The sequence below is a fragment of the Camellia sinensis genome, chromosome 5 (genome assembly GCF_055761805.1).
Source record: "Camellia sinensis isolate YWXY chromosome 5, ASM5576180v1, whole genome shotgun sequence".
Taxonomy (NCBI): domain Eukaryota; kingdom Viridiplantae; phylum Streptophyta; class Magnoliopsida; order Ericales; family Theaceae; genus Camellia; species Camellia sinensis.
Window position 1 is genome coordinate 180336506 of NC_138965.1, and position 16645 is coordinate 180353150.

Below are 16645 nucleotides of genomic sequence, written 5' to 3' on the forward strand. Positions count from 1 at the left end.
CATATTGAAACTCTTGGAGTTCTTGATTTAAAAACCTCGGCTAGGAGGATGATCTCGGCTAAATAAACCAAAGTTTGGTTCTGAAGCATTGATAAAAGCAGATTACATGTCTTGGTCTTGTCGAGCCAACAAATAATGACCTCAGTAATAAAGGATCAAGCGAGATTAGCCGACGTGCTAAGTGAAAGAAATGATATAGGTTCCATCACCTCAGGATGCCGAGGTAATAGAACCTAGGGGCAGTTGTGGGGACATAATTTTTTAGAGTGACAACACGTGGCCAAGGTGGCACTGAAGTGTCAGCCGAGGTGCCACGTGTCCTGGACATGATGCCGAGGTAATCTCGGCTAGGCCGAGGTTATCTGCGAAAATACCAGAATCCGGGATAAACGAATAAGAGATAAGAGTCCTAGATTGGGAGAGGACTTCAGTTTGGGTAAAGATAAGACCCTTAGAGAGTTTATCCCAATCCTATTGGGAGTCCAAGATTAACAGTAATCCTAAATCCATTGAAGCTAGGCTTCTATTGGGATTAGGTTTGTGTTGGCTATAAAAGAGAGGCACCCTCATGGGTCTAAGGTATGTTTTTTATATTCTGAATAGTAAGTTAAGCACTTTTGTTATCTTTGAGAGATAACTGACTTGATCGTCGGAGTGCCCCCGGGTGGACGAACCACCGCCGAAATCTCTTCTTTTCTGTGACAGGTCGTTCAGGCAATCTATTTTGCCGGTATTCTACAGCTGAATACTAGTTTGGCAGTGTGGTCGGAAATTGACACACACACCAGTCTTATTTTAATAACTCAAGTATTTTATTTAGTAAGATTCAGCATATATATTGCTCGTAAAAAAATTAAATCAATTCGATAATTATAACATATTTAATATTTTGCGTTTGTTGCCCAAATAATGAATTGAATAAGCTAACTTTTTGTGTGGATAAAATACATAAAAAAATTTAAAAATTATTCGAATCACTAAAATAAGACCGGTGATAATCTTTACCAACATAAATAACAACCTCTGGTCCAAATTATAAACCAAAAGAAGAGTTCAGATTCTCTACTTGCACTCTCTCCTTACCTCTTTACTTAAAATGGTGAAAATGCACCTTAGGATGATCCAACGGTCAAAATCTACCTATCTTAAAAAAAAAAAAAACATTTTTTTTTTTATAAAAAATTTTACCAAATCTAGGTTGTTGGATCATCCTAGAGTGCATTTCCACCATTACAAATAAAAAGGCAAGAAGAGAGTGCAAGTAGAGCATCCTAATTCGCAAAAGAAATCTAACTCGTTTTCCTTTTATGATGTGAACTAAAAAAGTGAAGCTGGGTGGGCTGTTATTTATGGCAAGTTTATCAGACAACTGTTTCAATTTTTGTTTTTCTTCTTATTTTATGTCTTCCTTTTCTCATTTGCTACGATTTCATAACACACTAGCTTCTCTTTCTATATATATATATATATATGGGCAGTGGCAAAGTTAGAAATTTAATGAAAGAGGAGTATAAATTAATAACAATATTGATTTTGTTGTTTCTTCATAATAAACAATAATGAGATATTACTAAATGTAAACATTAAGAGTTTATTTGGATAGATGTGAATTTTAAATTAAAGAATTTGAGATTAAATTTTATACAAATATCGTGGAGTAGGTGGATTGAAAAATTGTTTTTTAAAAAAAGATAAGTTCAGATAAAAATGACATATTTTAGTAGAGAAATTCTATAAAAACACATCGCAAAAAAAAAAAAAAAAAAACGCCTATCATATGTCGCAGTTATGATCTTTGTCGTCTTTAGTTATGACATAGTATATTGTTGAATATAATTTAGTTATAACTTGTTGTGGTTGTTATTTTGGTAATGATTGAAGAGGTCTTTGATTATATATCAAGTAATGATTCATAATGATTCATTTTGATATTAGTTATGACTTATTGTAAAAAAAAATTTCTTTTTTTTTCTTTTTGTTATAATTGAAGATGTGTTGTTTGGTTATAATTTATATAGTAGTCATTTTAGTTATAAATGAAAATAATTTGGTTATGAAAATTTATAATATCGACACCATAAAGTAATAACTAGTATATGGTACACCTTTTTTGGTGGTGTACAATAGCAAGACTTATTTTAGTAGGTTCATTGTAATTAGAAATTTTTTTTTATAATAATAGATGGACTATTATAATTTGAAAAGGGTTATTATAATTTTATAAAAAATATATATTATATAATCTATATATATAAAAGTACCAATATAATTATCAAAACTTGAGGGTGGGCACGTGCCCCTCCTAGGCATACACTGCCTCTGCCCTTGTATATGGGCAATTTTTAAGTGTGAAATTATATATCATATGTATTAATATAAATTCTTATAAATATACGTAAATATCTTATAAAATCGTATACATTTTCACAATAATACGTAAGTTAACTTATAAAAATTTTAAAAATCACAATTAATATATATTTATAAAAATTTATGAAAGGTAACTTATGCATATTTACAAAAACTTATACAAGTGCATATGATATATACCTTACACCCTCAAACACTTGGCTATATATATACACACATACGCAGAGAGAGAGAGAGAGAGAGAGAGAGTTGTTTAGTCTCATCTGAGAAAACATTAAAAGGTTTGGGTTTGCAGGTAAAGCCATGGCGGATAATATTGTTTTAAAGACCATACTGAAAAGTGAGGCTCTTCAAAAGGTAAGCCCTTTTGTTGCCAACATATCTGTTAATATAATATTGCTAATTGTTTAGATATAGATGCTTTCTCTTTTCACTTTATTCTTTCGGTGATTACCAATCATCCTTTGGTATCCAATGTACATTTCCTCTCTCTATAAAGAGAGAGTTCATTTCTCTTGTAAAATAACAACACATAATAGACAGAAACCATTTTGCTCTCTAGCTTCTCTCATTCATTGCTCTCTAGCTTCTCTCTCAAACTAAACTTACATGGTATCAGAGCACATCAACCTGTGCGAAATTTTCTCCTGAGTCCAACGGCACCAAGCCCGTTCTCAGAAAAGCCAACACGCGCCCACACGCGCCACCCTTAGCCTCTGCGCGTCAACACGACCGCCACCACTCTCACACGCGCCCACACGCGCCAACTCCTGTCGCTCACTTCCGCCACGCGCCCACACGCGCCCACACGTCCGCGGCTCCCATACGCCGCGCCTGCTACCGTACGCGTACCGTGCGCCGCTTTGCTAGTGTGCACCCGCGTGCGCCAAACCAGCTACCGTGAGCCGCGCCTGCGCCTGTCTGCTAACGTGCGCCGTTGCCTTCCTGCTAACGTGCTCCTCCCTGCACTCTGCTAACGTGCGCCACTGACATCATTGCTGACATCATCTCTGTCCAGCATACCTTTCCTTGCTATTTTCGACCTTCCGGACTCACTGGTACACTCTGTTTTACCTAATTTTGCTCCTACGGATCTATTTCTATTACTTTAACCCTACTCAACTAGTATTATGGATCGTCATGATGCCTCCCATCCCATTTCTGTCATTTTAAATGGTTCAAACTATGTTCTGTGGGCCCAAGCTATGTCCTCTTTCCTCAAAGGCAAGAAGCTCTGGCGAATTGTCACCGGGGATGTGGCTAAACCAGTAAAAGACAGTGCCACTACTGAAACTCCTGTTCATACTGCTACATATGAAGACCGACTTGAGGAATGGGACAGTAAGAATTACCAAATCATTACCTGGTTTCGTAATACCTCTATTACCTCTATCAGTCTTCAATTTGGCCGCTTTCAGCTTGACTCTGTAACTACTCCTGCGAAAGACATCTGGGAGTTTTTGAAAGAACGATACCAGACTACTGGTCTTGCCCATCAATATCAACTTCAGAACCAACTTCACCGCATGCGCCAAGAATCCACTCAGTCCATTAATGACTTCCTTTCTCAAATGTACTCTGTTTGGGATCAGCTTGCTCTTTCCGAACCAGCATGGCATGACCCCGAAGATGCCGTTTTATTTACTATCCATCGCAACCAGCAAAGGTTGGTGCAATTTCTCATGGCTCTTACCTCATCCTTTGAGCCCGTACGTGCCTCTCTGCTTCATCGCCATCCATTGCCCACTCTTGAACAAGCAATTTCTGAGTTGCTATCCGAGGAGACTCGTCTCGGTACTCTTCAAACTCATCATGTGGACTCTGTTCTTGCCACTCCTCCGTCCCGGCCATCATTTCCCCAGCGGACTACTGCTTGCCTCTACTGTCAGAATCGGGGCCTTCCTTCAACCCATCTCCTGGTCCATTGCCCCGTCAGATCCTGCCGCTACTGCAACAAACTTGGTCCTGGTCATCTGCAACAGGATTGTTTTCGCAATCCCTCTCGCTCATCCTCCAATAGCCACTCCTCTCGCGGTGGCTCTTCCCGGGGAAACTTTCACCGTTCCGGCAATCAGTCTCATCACACTGCTGCTGCTGCTTCCGGGAATCAGTCTCATCCCACTGACACTGCCACCTCTGCCGGGTTCTCTGAGTCACCTACTCCATCTACCCCTCGCTTTTCTCCAACAGATGTAGAGGCCATGCTCAAACAGCTTCTCTCCCCATCTGGTACACCTCCTCCTACTGCTTTGTCTGTCATTCCAGGTAACTCTTCTTGGTATTTTGACTCTGCCTGTTGTAATCATATGACCTCTAGTTCTACTATTTTTTCTTCCTTATCTTCCTCTCCTCATATTCCCTCAATACATACTGCTGATGGTTCTCTCATGTCTGTTCGTCATGTTGGTACTGTTTCCACCTCTTCTTTATCCATACCTCACGTTTATCATATCCCTGCTCTTACCTTAAACCTTATTTCCATTGGTCAATTATGTGAACTTGGTCTAACTGTCACATTTTCTGCTACTAATTGTTTGGTACAGGACCCTCAGACAGGGCAGACTATTGGGATCGGCCGTAAGCATGGACGTCTCTATGAACTCATTCACCTTCATGTTCCTGCCTCTCCTCAAATTGCTGCACCTACATCTCCTTCCTCATTATCTCCCTTTCATCTTTGGCATTGTCGCTTAGGGCATATTTCTGTTAATCGCTTAAGGTCTTTGGTTTCTAGTGGACAGTTGGGTCATGTAATTCCCGATAATTTCGATTGTATACCCTGTCAACTTGCCAAACAACCTGCTTTATCATTTAATAAAAGTACTTCTGTTTCTCTTGCACCTTTTGATCTTATACATTCGGACATTTGGGGACCCTCACCTACTACTACTATGGGGGGATCCCGCTATTTTGTTGTTTTTATTGATGATTTTTCCCGGTTTACTTGGCTTTTTCTCATGAAACATAGGTCTGAATTGAAACACATTTATTATCGTTTTGCACAAATGGTCCACACCCAATTCTCCAAAACCATCAAAAATTTTCGCTCTGACAATGCTATGGAATATCGGGATTCAGATTTTCTTTCCTTTCTTCAGCATCATGGTACATTGCCTCATCGTTCCTGTGCTGGCACATCCCAGCAAAATGGCCGCGCTGAACGGAAACATAGGCATATTCTTGACACTACTCGCGCTCTCCTTCTCTCTTCTTCCTGCCCTGAAAACTTTTGGGGAGAAGCTGCCCTCACTGCTGTTTACACTATCAACTGTGCTCCTACACCTGTCATCCATAATCAAACTCCCTTTGAACGTCTGCATGGCACTCCCCCTCCGTACGCCAATCTCCGGGTTTTTGGCTCTGCCTGCTTTGTTCTACTTCAATCCCATGAACACACCAAGCTTGAACCTCGCTCTCGTCTTTGTTGTTTTCTTGGGTATGGCATTGAACATAAAGGCTTCCGCTGTTGGGATCCTCTCTCTAAACGTCTTCGTATCTCCCGCCATGTCGTTTTCTGGGAACACCAAATGTTTTCCTCGCTATCCTCTTTTCACTTACCCGGACTTTCCACTATTGCACTATTTACTAATCCTTCCATCGATCTTTTCTCTGCTGATTTTGATACAGGTTCCTCCTCCATCGAGACGCCCTTGCTCACCCCTGATCCTGTCCAGCCTGCTCTACCTGAAGGTCTACCTCTTGCCACCACACCTCCTTCTCCACCGGCTCTTCCTCTCACCGATCCTCCTCCGGGTCGACCACGCCGGGTAACTCAACCTCCTATCCATCTTCGTGATTATATTGTTGGATCTGCTGCCTTCTCTACTTATGAACCTACCTCCTATCGTGAGGCTTGTACTAATCCTCTTTGGCAGCAAGCTATGACTGATGAACTCCATGCCTTGGATAAAGCTCATACTTGGGATCTTGTTGATCTTCCTCCTGGCAAGACTGCAATTGGCTGCAAATGGGTTTACAAAATCAAAACACATTCTGATGGCTCTATTGAACGCTACAAAGCTCGTCTTGTTGCCAAGGGCTTCAACCAAGAATATGGCATTGATTATGAGGAGACATTCTCTCCTGTTGCTCGGCTTACATCTGTTCGCAGTTTACTTGCTGTTGCTACTGCTCGCCACTGGGGGCTCTTTCAGATGGATGTCAAAAATGCTTTCCTCAATGGTCATCTCCTTGAGGAGGTCTACATGCAACCTCCACCTGGGTCCACTTTTCCACCTCATCAGGTTTGCAAACTACAGCGTGCTCTCTATGGTCTCAAGCAAGCACCTCGTGCTTGGTTTGCTACGTTCAGTTCTACCATTCTTGCCTTCGGATTCACCTCTAGTCCCTATGACTCTGCTCTCTTTATACGGACTACTTCTAATGGTACTACTCTTCTTCTTCTGTATGTGGATGATATGATTATCACTGGTAATGATACAGCTGGTATTCTCCACCTCAAACAATTTCTCCACCAACAATTTGAGATGAAGGACCTTGGTACTCTTAACTACTTCTTAGGCCTTGAAGTATCGCATGATTCTACTGGTTCCTATCTGTCCCAGGCCAAATATGCATCCGATCTTCTGGCTCGTGCTGGTCTTACTGATTGCAAAACTGCCTCTACTCCGATTGATCCTCAGATTCGTCTCACTCCTCTTGATGGCACTCTTCTCTCTGATGCTACTCTTTATCGCCAGCTCGTCGGCAGTCTTGTCTATCTCACAGTCACTCGTCCTGACATTGCCTATGCTGTTCACATTGTCAGTCAGTACATGTCGGCTCCTCGCACTCCCCACTATACTGCTCTACTCCGCATCCTTCGCTACCTCAAAGGCACTCTGTTCCATGGTCTTCACTTCTCGGCTTCTTCCTCTCTTGACCTACGTGCCTTTTCCGATGCTGATTGGGCTGGGGATTCTACGGATCGACGCTCCACCACGGGATTCTGCTTCTTCTTAGGGGATTCTCTTCTTGCTTGGCGTAGCAAAAAACAATCTCTCACTGCCCGCTCTAGCACCGAAGCTGAATACCGAGCTCTTGCTGATACTACTCAGGAACTTCTCTGGCTTCGCTGGCTCCTTGCTGATATGGGAGTTTCTTCATCTACTCCTACCCCTCTCTACTGTGACAATCGGAGTGCTATTCAGATTGCTCACAATGATGTTTTTCATGATCGCACCAAACATATTGAGATTGATTGTCATTTCATTCGCCAGCATGTTACTTGTGGAACTGTTCATCTTCTTCCTATTGCTTCAGTCGACCAACCCGCTGATATCTTCACTAAGGCTCATCCTCCTGGCCGCTTTAATGATCTTGTTTCCAAACTCAACTTGGTAGATGCTTTCCCTCCTTGAGTTTGCGGGGGGCTGTTAATATAATATTGCTAATTGTTTAGATATAGATGCTTTCTCTTTTCACTTTATTCTTTCGGTGATTACCAATCATCCTTTGGTATCCAATGTACATTTCCTCTCTCTATAAAGAGAGAGTTCATTTCTCTTGTAAAATAACAACACATAATAGACAGAAACCATTTTGCTCTCTAGCTTCTCTCATTCATTGCTCTCTAGCTTCTCTCTCAAACTAAACTTACAATATCTATGATAACGTGTTCTTAGGCACATTCTCTGGTTGAATTAAAAGTAGTTCACCAGCAAATTAAAAGTCTCTATTGTCTGTTCAGCCTTTCTCCTCTCCTTTCATCTCATACATGCATATGGATGTTTTCTTCTCTTTCTCCCTCTCTCAGACACCTTTCTTCTTTTTTTTGTTGTTTTTTGTGACAAATCTTCCTTTCACTCCATTAATTGTACTAGAGGATCTAGTTATGATACTTCGACCAGAGGATTTTTTAGAGTGACTTTTCGTATGGTTCATATTTTTTTTTAAAAGGTAAATATCAATCACTTTGTTTGCTTCTGATTTTCAGAAAATAATTTTTAAAAGATTTTATTTTTTTTATTTTTTGTATTTTAATGTTTTCAATGAATTTTTTAATATTTTAAGCAATTTTTTTTAAAAATTTTTTAGACACACCTAATATAAATACACTTAAAAAGTATAATATTTGTGATTTTTTTTTAAAAAAATACACTAAATACCAAAAAATACAAAAAAAAAATATATGAAAATTCAGTACATTTTTCATATTTTTATGTATTTATTAATTTTTTAAAATATTTTTTCACAAATATTTTACTATTTAGATACATGCATCTAAAAAAGTAAAAAAATTGTGAAAAATTTTAAAAATATTCACTAAAAATAAAAAAATACAAAAAACAAAAAACAAAAAATTCAATTTTCAGAAAACTGAAACCAAATATATTGAACACTATTATACCATTCATTCAAAAAAAAAAAAAAAACTATTATACCGTTAATTTTTATAAAATTAAATTTCAATCGTTCAAAAAGTAACTATAAAATTATTTTAATAAAATTCACTCTATAAGATCCGAATTCGACCAAGGTCTACTTCTTCATTCTTTTCTCTCTCTCTCTTTTTTTCTTTTCTTCTTTTAGATAATCAGTTATCAATGTTCCCATGCCCTACATGAAGTACCCCTCCATGCATAGTCATTTTAATGATTCAAATTATTTGACTTAGTTTATGGAGCAAATAATTCATATAATTGATTGAATTAAACATTGATATTCACATAATCATGTTTGTTTTTTTTTTTATGAAATTGAGAATAGATACTATTTTTTTTATAATAAAATACTAAATATAATCTTATTTCTTAGATGCTATTATATTTGAAATTGAGAATAGACACTGTTATAAAAAAAATGAATGACTATTATTGAAATTATATTTGTTATCTATTTTTTTTTATTAAAAAAAATATGATTGTAATATATAGTTACTAATGTCAAATTATTATAATTTTTTATATGAATATTCTATTCAATGATTTTTAAAAAGTAAACAATTCGAATCACCGAAATCGATTACAAAATAGAATTAAAAATTTAAATGCTCTCTCAAGTTGAGATGACAATTTGATAAAAGTCAAACTCAACGAAAAAATAAAATAAAAAATAAAATTGTGTATAGTATCACTTTTTTTTTCTTAAGATAGAATTGTGACCAAATGAAATGGTTGGATTTGATTTTTTTCATACAAATAATTTATTTTCCAAATTTAACAATAACAAAATAATTAATTGTGCATAAAAAAAATTTAAAAAAAATCGGAGCAATAATTGATTGATAACCAAAAGTGGACAGAAATAGACCGAGAGTTGAGAAGTTATTGGTTGGTCTTGAGATACTGTCACGTGATACTCCAATAGTATAATAATTGATAGAAAGAATAGAACTCCCAAGTTTATGTTGAGTAATTGAGGCAAATGAAGGAATATGAGTTTTTTCACAATTTTCTCAACAACAATGATAGAGACCACTAATTTTGGAGCTCTAAAAAGACCACTAATGATATGACACTCAATAAAAAAAGAAAAAAAATACAACACCAAGGCCAAAACATCAAATCATTCTTGGTGGGGCCCACTGCCACATCATTAGTGATAGCACTAATTAGTGCTCTCACTCATTTTCCTTTTCTCAATTAGACAATCCCAGTCCAATCAATCAAAATAATTTATAATTAAAAAATATTGATTGTTGAAAAGCAGTGGATGGGGTTGCAGTCCAATCAATCAATCAAAACATTTTTTATTATCAAATTTCGTAAAATATTTCAGTGATAATTTGACAATCTTTAAACAAAATTTAAAAACGCTCCTTATGCAATTTTTTATTTTTGCATCTTGATTATTTAATCTATTTTTATCAAATAATTATAAACAGATCTACAACAAACTATCCAACATAAAATCTTAAAAAATTAACAAATAAATAATAAGAATAAAGGAAAAAGAAAAGAGGAAAAAGAGTAATAAACAATTTATTTAAACTAAACAAACTTAGAGTATACCCCGGACATTAGGCTCTGTTTCATATAGGATAAAATGCTACGATGGTCAAATTTGCACACCATAAAATATTTTGTTATCCATAGATCATCAACGTATTATATGGCCCCAGTTTTCATATCTGTTATTAACACAATGCTAACACATGAGATGAAAAGCACTCTATTGTATATAAATGTGGTAATTGTAGCATTATTGATAGGGTAAATTACATTTTGACTCCCTTAAATTTCAGCCATTTTTCACTTTGTCCCTTAATTGTTTTCCAATTTGATCCTTAACGTTTCTAATTTTCTTCAATGATCAATATCTGACCAAAATTGGATGAAAAAAGGCATGCGGCAGAAATTAGGGTAAATACACTCTGCCCCCTTATGTTTTAGGGTTTTTCAATTTTGGCCTGTAAAGTTTTTTTCCTACTTACCTTCGTAAGTTTTCTCAATTTAATCCAACAATTAATGTTAGTCCAAAATTGGATGAAGAATGTTACATCACCAACTTCATAGGACCCAGGGTGTAGCTTAAATAGTCTTGAGCACCTGTTTTAGCTCATTTAAACAAATTTGACCATTGTAGCATTATTGTGTAAAGTATACCTTTGATTCGTCTAAATGAGATAATCAAATGGTGCCAATATTTTGAACAGGAAAACTGAGTTTATAACTTTGTATTTTCATTATATTGTTAACTGATTGATCATTAAAAACATGAAATTTCAAAATGTGACCAAACTGCCACAATGCATAACGGTTTGGTGTGGTTTACAATGATGAATGGTATGTTTTGATTATTGCTAAATACAAATGTAGAGAAAAATTTGGTCCCAAATTCTTTCTAAAACCTGACCGAAGCAAACAATATATACACTCTTACTGCCAAACAATATGTTTTCCTTTTTCATATATTGTTGAGTTTTTGCTTTGATACTTTGTGCACTTGTCCCCCCAGTTGATTGATGTTTGTCTTAGTATACTATGTACATTGATTCTCATCAATAAAGTTTTTATTTGTTCATCAAAAAAAAACTTGTTTTAGATATGGGCAACACCATTTTATGGATTTATATCAATCATTTTGCTTATTGATTCAATTTTGGTTAAGTAGTACATCTTGGATACCAGTGCATACCCAAGAGAACATGAGCAGCTCAAGAGGCTAAGAGATGCAACATTCAAGAAATACGGCGACAGGTTAGGGACTTGCTCACATATGGTTGACAATATTAATAAACTCAAACATCATTTTAAGCAACCTGAAATATATTTTTATAATTAAATTATTGGACCTAGCTTTTATCTAGTCAAAATCATGGACTAGAGGGTGTTGTCCGGATCTATGGAGCCAACCACGGGTTTTGTTTCGATAATTCATACCGTTCATTTTGTAAAGTCCTTTGTGTGTATCATTCACAAAAAAAATTAAGTCAATTTGATAATCGTAACCTATTCAATTTATCGCATTTATTAAATCGACTTTTCTTTTTTGTTTTATTTTTTTGTGAATGATTTACACGAAGAACTCTATAAAATGAATTGTTCGGGTCATCGTAATGAAATCTGTGATGATCTCCACAAGCCTGGATAGTACTATAGAGTTTAAATGATGGACTGAAAATGATTTTTTCTTTTTCTTTTTTAATCGGCCCAGTTAACTTGTTACTACAAGTTTTGGCCACAAAGCACTACTACTTTTGAATGGTCTTGATTCCGTGTAGTGGCCAATGAAACATTAAAAAAAAAAAAAGTAAAGCAAAATTGCAATTTGAATTGTAGAGCGGAGATGAGTGTGCCCCCTGATGAGGGAATGTTCTTGTCTATGCTTTTGAAATTAATGAATGCCAAGAAGACATTGGAGATTGGTGTTTTCACTGGCTATTCTCTTCTTACCACTGCCCTTGCTTTACCTCATGATGGCCAGGTTTGTAACTCCCTCTTTAAATTGTAATCAAATTTAAATCAAGCCCGAAAGAGTTTGTTAAAAATTTACTTTTTAACATTTTTAAATCAACAAGTTGTCATCCATGCCTTTCATCTGAAAATGGCATGGTGGAGTTATTATCATAACCACGTAAAATATTAAAATTATCTTAACCTTTCATGCCCCTTTCTTGTGAGCAGAATGGAATACTTGTGCCCATGTTTGTTTCAAACTTTTTTGTTTTTGTTCTTGTTTTTGTTTGCATTTACTTTTTTGTGGGTCTATTTTTAGTCAATAAACTAAACAGTCGTGATAGAGGCCTCGAATTCGAGGTCTCGAATTTGCCTCGAAAGTGCTTTTTTTTTTTCTTTTTTTTTTTTGACTTTGTGTGTTATTTTTATTATTTATTTTGTTTTTTTGGGTGGTTGTGTAGGAATGTACCAAAAAAATTAAATATTTCGTACCAATTCATCGTATAAAATTATATGAAATTAACAAATTGATCAGTCAATTTTATCACTCAACCAGTCCAACCTAATTGATTGATCACTGTTGGTTAAAATTTATTAATTCCATATAATTTTGTACGATGAGTTGGTGTGAAATGTCTAATTTTTTGGCACACCCTTACATATGACTACCTTTTAAAAATAAAAAATAAAATAACACAGCCCAATAAATTAAATAAAATAAAATTTTAAAAATTAATTAGTCAATTTTATCATCTAATCAAACACAGCCCAATAAATAAAATAAAATAAAATTTTAAAAATTAATCAGTCAATTTTATCATCCAATCAAAATAAAATAAAATTTTAAAAATTAATCAGTCAATTTTATCATTCAATCAGTCTAATCCAACTCACTTGCAGAATGTTTAATTTTTTAGCACATCCCTATACATAAATTACCCTTGCCAAAAGAAAAGAGAAAAAAAAAAAAAAAACTAACTAACTGTCTTAAATTAAAAGAAAAGAAAAAAAAAAAAAAAGGGATTCGAGGCAAATTCGAGGCCTCGGGCATTTTCCTAAACTAAATTTTTAGCCAAGTTACAAAAGATGACTTAGATTACATGGGATCATTAGTTTTGAAACTAATAATTCTGGAATTACCAATTTTTTGGAATTAAATATCTTATTCCACATTTGGAATGTTCCTGCAATAGGAAGGAATTATGTAACCTATTCTATTTTTGTTTGAAATCCTTAAGACATTGATTACATAATGTAATGACCATGTTTGAGGATATTTTGGTCTTTTAAACTCATAATTTGGATTCCTTACTCGGTCATTTTGTATCCTTCTCAATGGGACTCAATAATTCCCAAAATGAGGGATATAAAATTCAGCGGAACTATCAATCCTAAGATGCATTTTATATCCAAATATGATTACAAGATTGATCAAGATACATAGTCTAATCTCATGGTCATGGTCTTATCTCCAAAACAAGTACTTTTTTTTTTTTTTTTGGTTGGGGAATGAGTTCAGTAATGAGGTAACTAGGACAAGTACTTGCTCAATATGAGAGACTAAGTTCTACTCGGATTTAACCATGACAAGCTGACAAAGATTCTAATTACTAGAATTAATGTTTTTCTTGTTCCCTCATAAAATGATGTTAAGATTCCAATATAGACAAAATCTAAGTCAGTCTTTTTGTTTTCATTATTATTATTTTTTTAATTTTTCAATAGATAGTAGCAATAGATCCAAATCGAGAAGCATTTGAAGTTGGACTGCCATGCATTCAGAAGGCTGGTGTGGAGCACAAGATCAATTTCATAGAATCAGATGCCACTTCTATTCTTAATGAAATGTTGAGCGATGTGAGTTTTTAATTTTAAAGCCGATTTTTTATTGCATTGACCAGTACAATTACACAATTAATTATTTTACACTGTTAAATTTACTATTTGGGAGTGTAAAACATTTTCCTAATTTGATCTGCCATTCTTTGCCAGCATTGTCAATCACATTTTTTGTGCCAATTTCTGTAAATCTCTAACTGACATGCTTATATAGGACGCCCCGGTTCTTTAACTTGGGAACTAATTATATGAATTGTGTATATGTGGCAGGAGGGTAAGTTGAAAATGGAGTTTGATTTTGTGTTTGTGGATGCTGATAAGCCCAACTCCATTAACTATCACGAGCAAGCAATAAAACTGGTGAAAGTAGGAGGAGTTATTGCGTATGATAACACTCTGTGGCGTGGTTCAGTTGTAAGCAAGGAAGAAGAAGTTCCCGAGCGTTTCCGTGCCAACCAAAAGCCCATAATTGAACTCAACAAGCGCTTAGCCTCTGACCCCCGAGTCGAAATCGCTCAGATTTCCATTGGTGATGGTGTCACACTGTGCAGACGCATACTCTAGATCAAATCGTATCGTATCATATCATATGAGCTTGACTAAATTTGTAATAATAATCATGTTACCATGGATTTCAAGTCGTTTATTTTCAAGGATGATCCGTTTATAATATTGTTATCTTATTCGTATCTGAAGTTCTCTATGCTTTTTGTGTTGAAAAAATGGCAATGGCAACCTTGTAGTCGCAAAAGTATTTGAGACTCCACTTTTGCGGCTGATGTCATTTATTTGTAATGCATTTCGTGGTACCACTTGTGGATTGGTTTGAACCTTCAAACTCTCTTCTTGAAGGTGTGCTTAGATCTTAAAATTTGAAAAAAAAAATATTTGTGGATGTAACAAAAAATAATGCACCACAGAGCTGACTTTGACGGAATTTTCACCAAACATTTTGGTAGTTAAATTATTGATGAATTGTTTGAACATACTCTAAATATTGTGGAGTTTTCCTCCCAGTCTGAATCGAGCAACATGCAAAGAAGCCTACTATTTTTTGTCTTTGAAGAGCAAATGATTCAAGTGATCTTTGGATTCAATCAAAATCCATCGCTTCGAAGTGGACCCAATTGGATTTTGGGTGAATTCACTTGTTAAGGAGTCTAAATTAGTTATTTCCATATCTTGTTTGAATTTTCCATTTTTATTAGTTTTGTATGCCAACGGGCTAATTTGTTTTGAGAATTAACATAAATTCAAGTTGTTGGGTACTCTTTCAGCTTAAATGCCAGAGCCCATTTGGCTACTCTTTTTCTTGTCAAAAACCAACTTTTTAAAGCCAAAAATCATTGCAAAAGTCAAAAATATGCCAAACTAACTAACTTTCTAAAGCACTAGTTTATTTGTGGACTTATTTTAAGCCAATAAGCAAACTTATAAGCTGAGTACCAAAGAAGGCTCTCTAATCTGCTCCTATTCCCAGCAGTTTCACCATTTAAAAAGGTAAAAGCAACATATATCATATACATATCTGCGAGCAATTTCCTTTCGGGTGCGACATCTGCTAAAAAACTGACCTTTCAACCCAGTCGGGTCTCAAACCCTCCATCCATCTAGTTTCCTGCTGGCTGCTTTTGTCTTAAATGTTTTCAAGTTTCTCCTGTTAACCCCTCTCATTTTCATCGCATCTCAAAATAGGATACACACGGGGAAATACATAAATCATGGCGACTCCAAGTACCCAAAAATTTCAAGCCACTCTATCGTAAGAACCACTATCAAACACTCATTAAATTAGATAAGCTAATTGCAAAATGAAATTCATCCACTTATTGTCATAGAAAACCGAATGTGGTATATTATGGACATACAATCCAATCCAAGTTTTAGTCTTCAAAGATGCCCAAATCGCAATTGACAAACAGCAAGAAAAGGAATTGACACTATTTCACACTTCTTCGTATGAAAGAGCATAGCCATTTAAATAATTCATCTTTCATGTACAATATTTACATCACGTGAGAGGAAGACCTTATTGCTTTTCAATCACAATGAAGCAAACACCACTTGAATTGATCAGAACAGCAATGTTACAAAGAGAAAACCCATGTCACACTATAATCCTACAGATAACCTGAAAATCAATTACAAAACTCACCCATTGGCGAACATATAAATACTGCAGCTACTCATACTACAAATTACTTGCATTGTCAAAAAAAATGTGGGTTTCTGATCATTTTATACTGCAGATGGAAGTTGCTTCAGCTTCTGCTTAACCAACATGGTTGAAAGTGACTGTCAAATTCAGCAATTTCCATCTCATTGGTTTTTTGGTTCTGATCCCTGAAAAATGTATTTGAAATTATATCAAACATAAATGATTCTATACAAATGCATACTAATTTCCCTTACCTTGATAAACTAAATTTTGTGGAGTCTAACTAACAAAAATTTAATGTCAAGCATTTATTCATTTTATACAAAGATAAAATTCAAACTCCTAAAACCATAAATCTCCTGCCCAATATCAAATGGAATCGACCTTGATTTACATTCACTACAAGTCTGGGAAACTACATTCAAGAATTAATTCAGGG

General features: G+C 35.4%; 1 protein-coding gene across 2 annotated transcripts; it reads left to right on the forward strand.

The window, feature by feature from the left end:
* The first annotated feature begins 2311 nt into the window (after positions 1 to 2311).
* LOC114288248 (putative caffeoyl-CoA O-methyltransferase At1g67980) lies at positions 2312 to 14737 on the forward strand. 2 transcript variants are annotated; one of them, XM_082870574.1, is made up of 5 exons: positions 2312 to 2727; positions 11425 to 11510; positions 12093 to 12237; positions 13935 to 14066; positions 14319 to 14737. In XM_082870574.1, exons 1-5 carry the CDS (start codon positions 2674 to 2676, stop codon positions 14610 to 14612), a joined length of 711 nt encoding a protein of 236 aa, XP_082726700.1. In that variant the 5' UTR covers positions 2312 to 2673; the 3' UTR covers positions 14613 to 14737. The 2 variants fall into 2 exon arrangements, with proteins under 2 accessions (XP_082726700.1, XP_082726701.1); XM_082870575.1 differs by lacking the exon at positions 13935 to 14066 and having other exon boundaries at positions 2329 to 2727.
* Positions 14738 to 16645: the final 1908 nt, after the last annotated feature.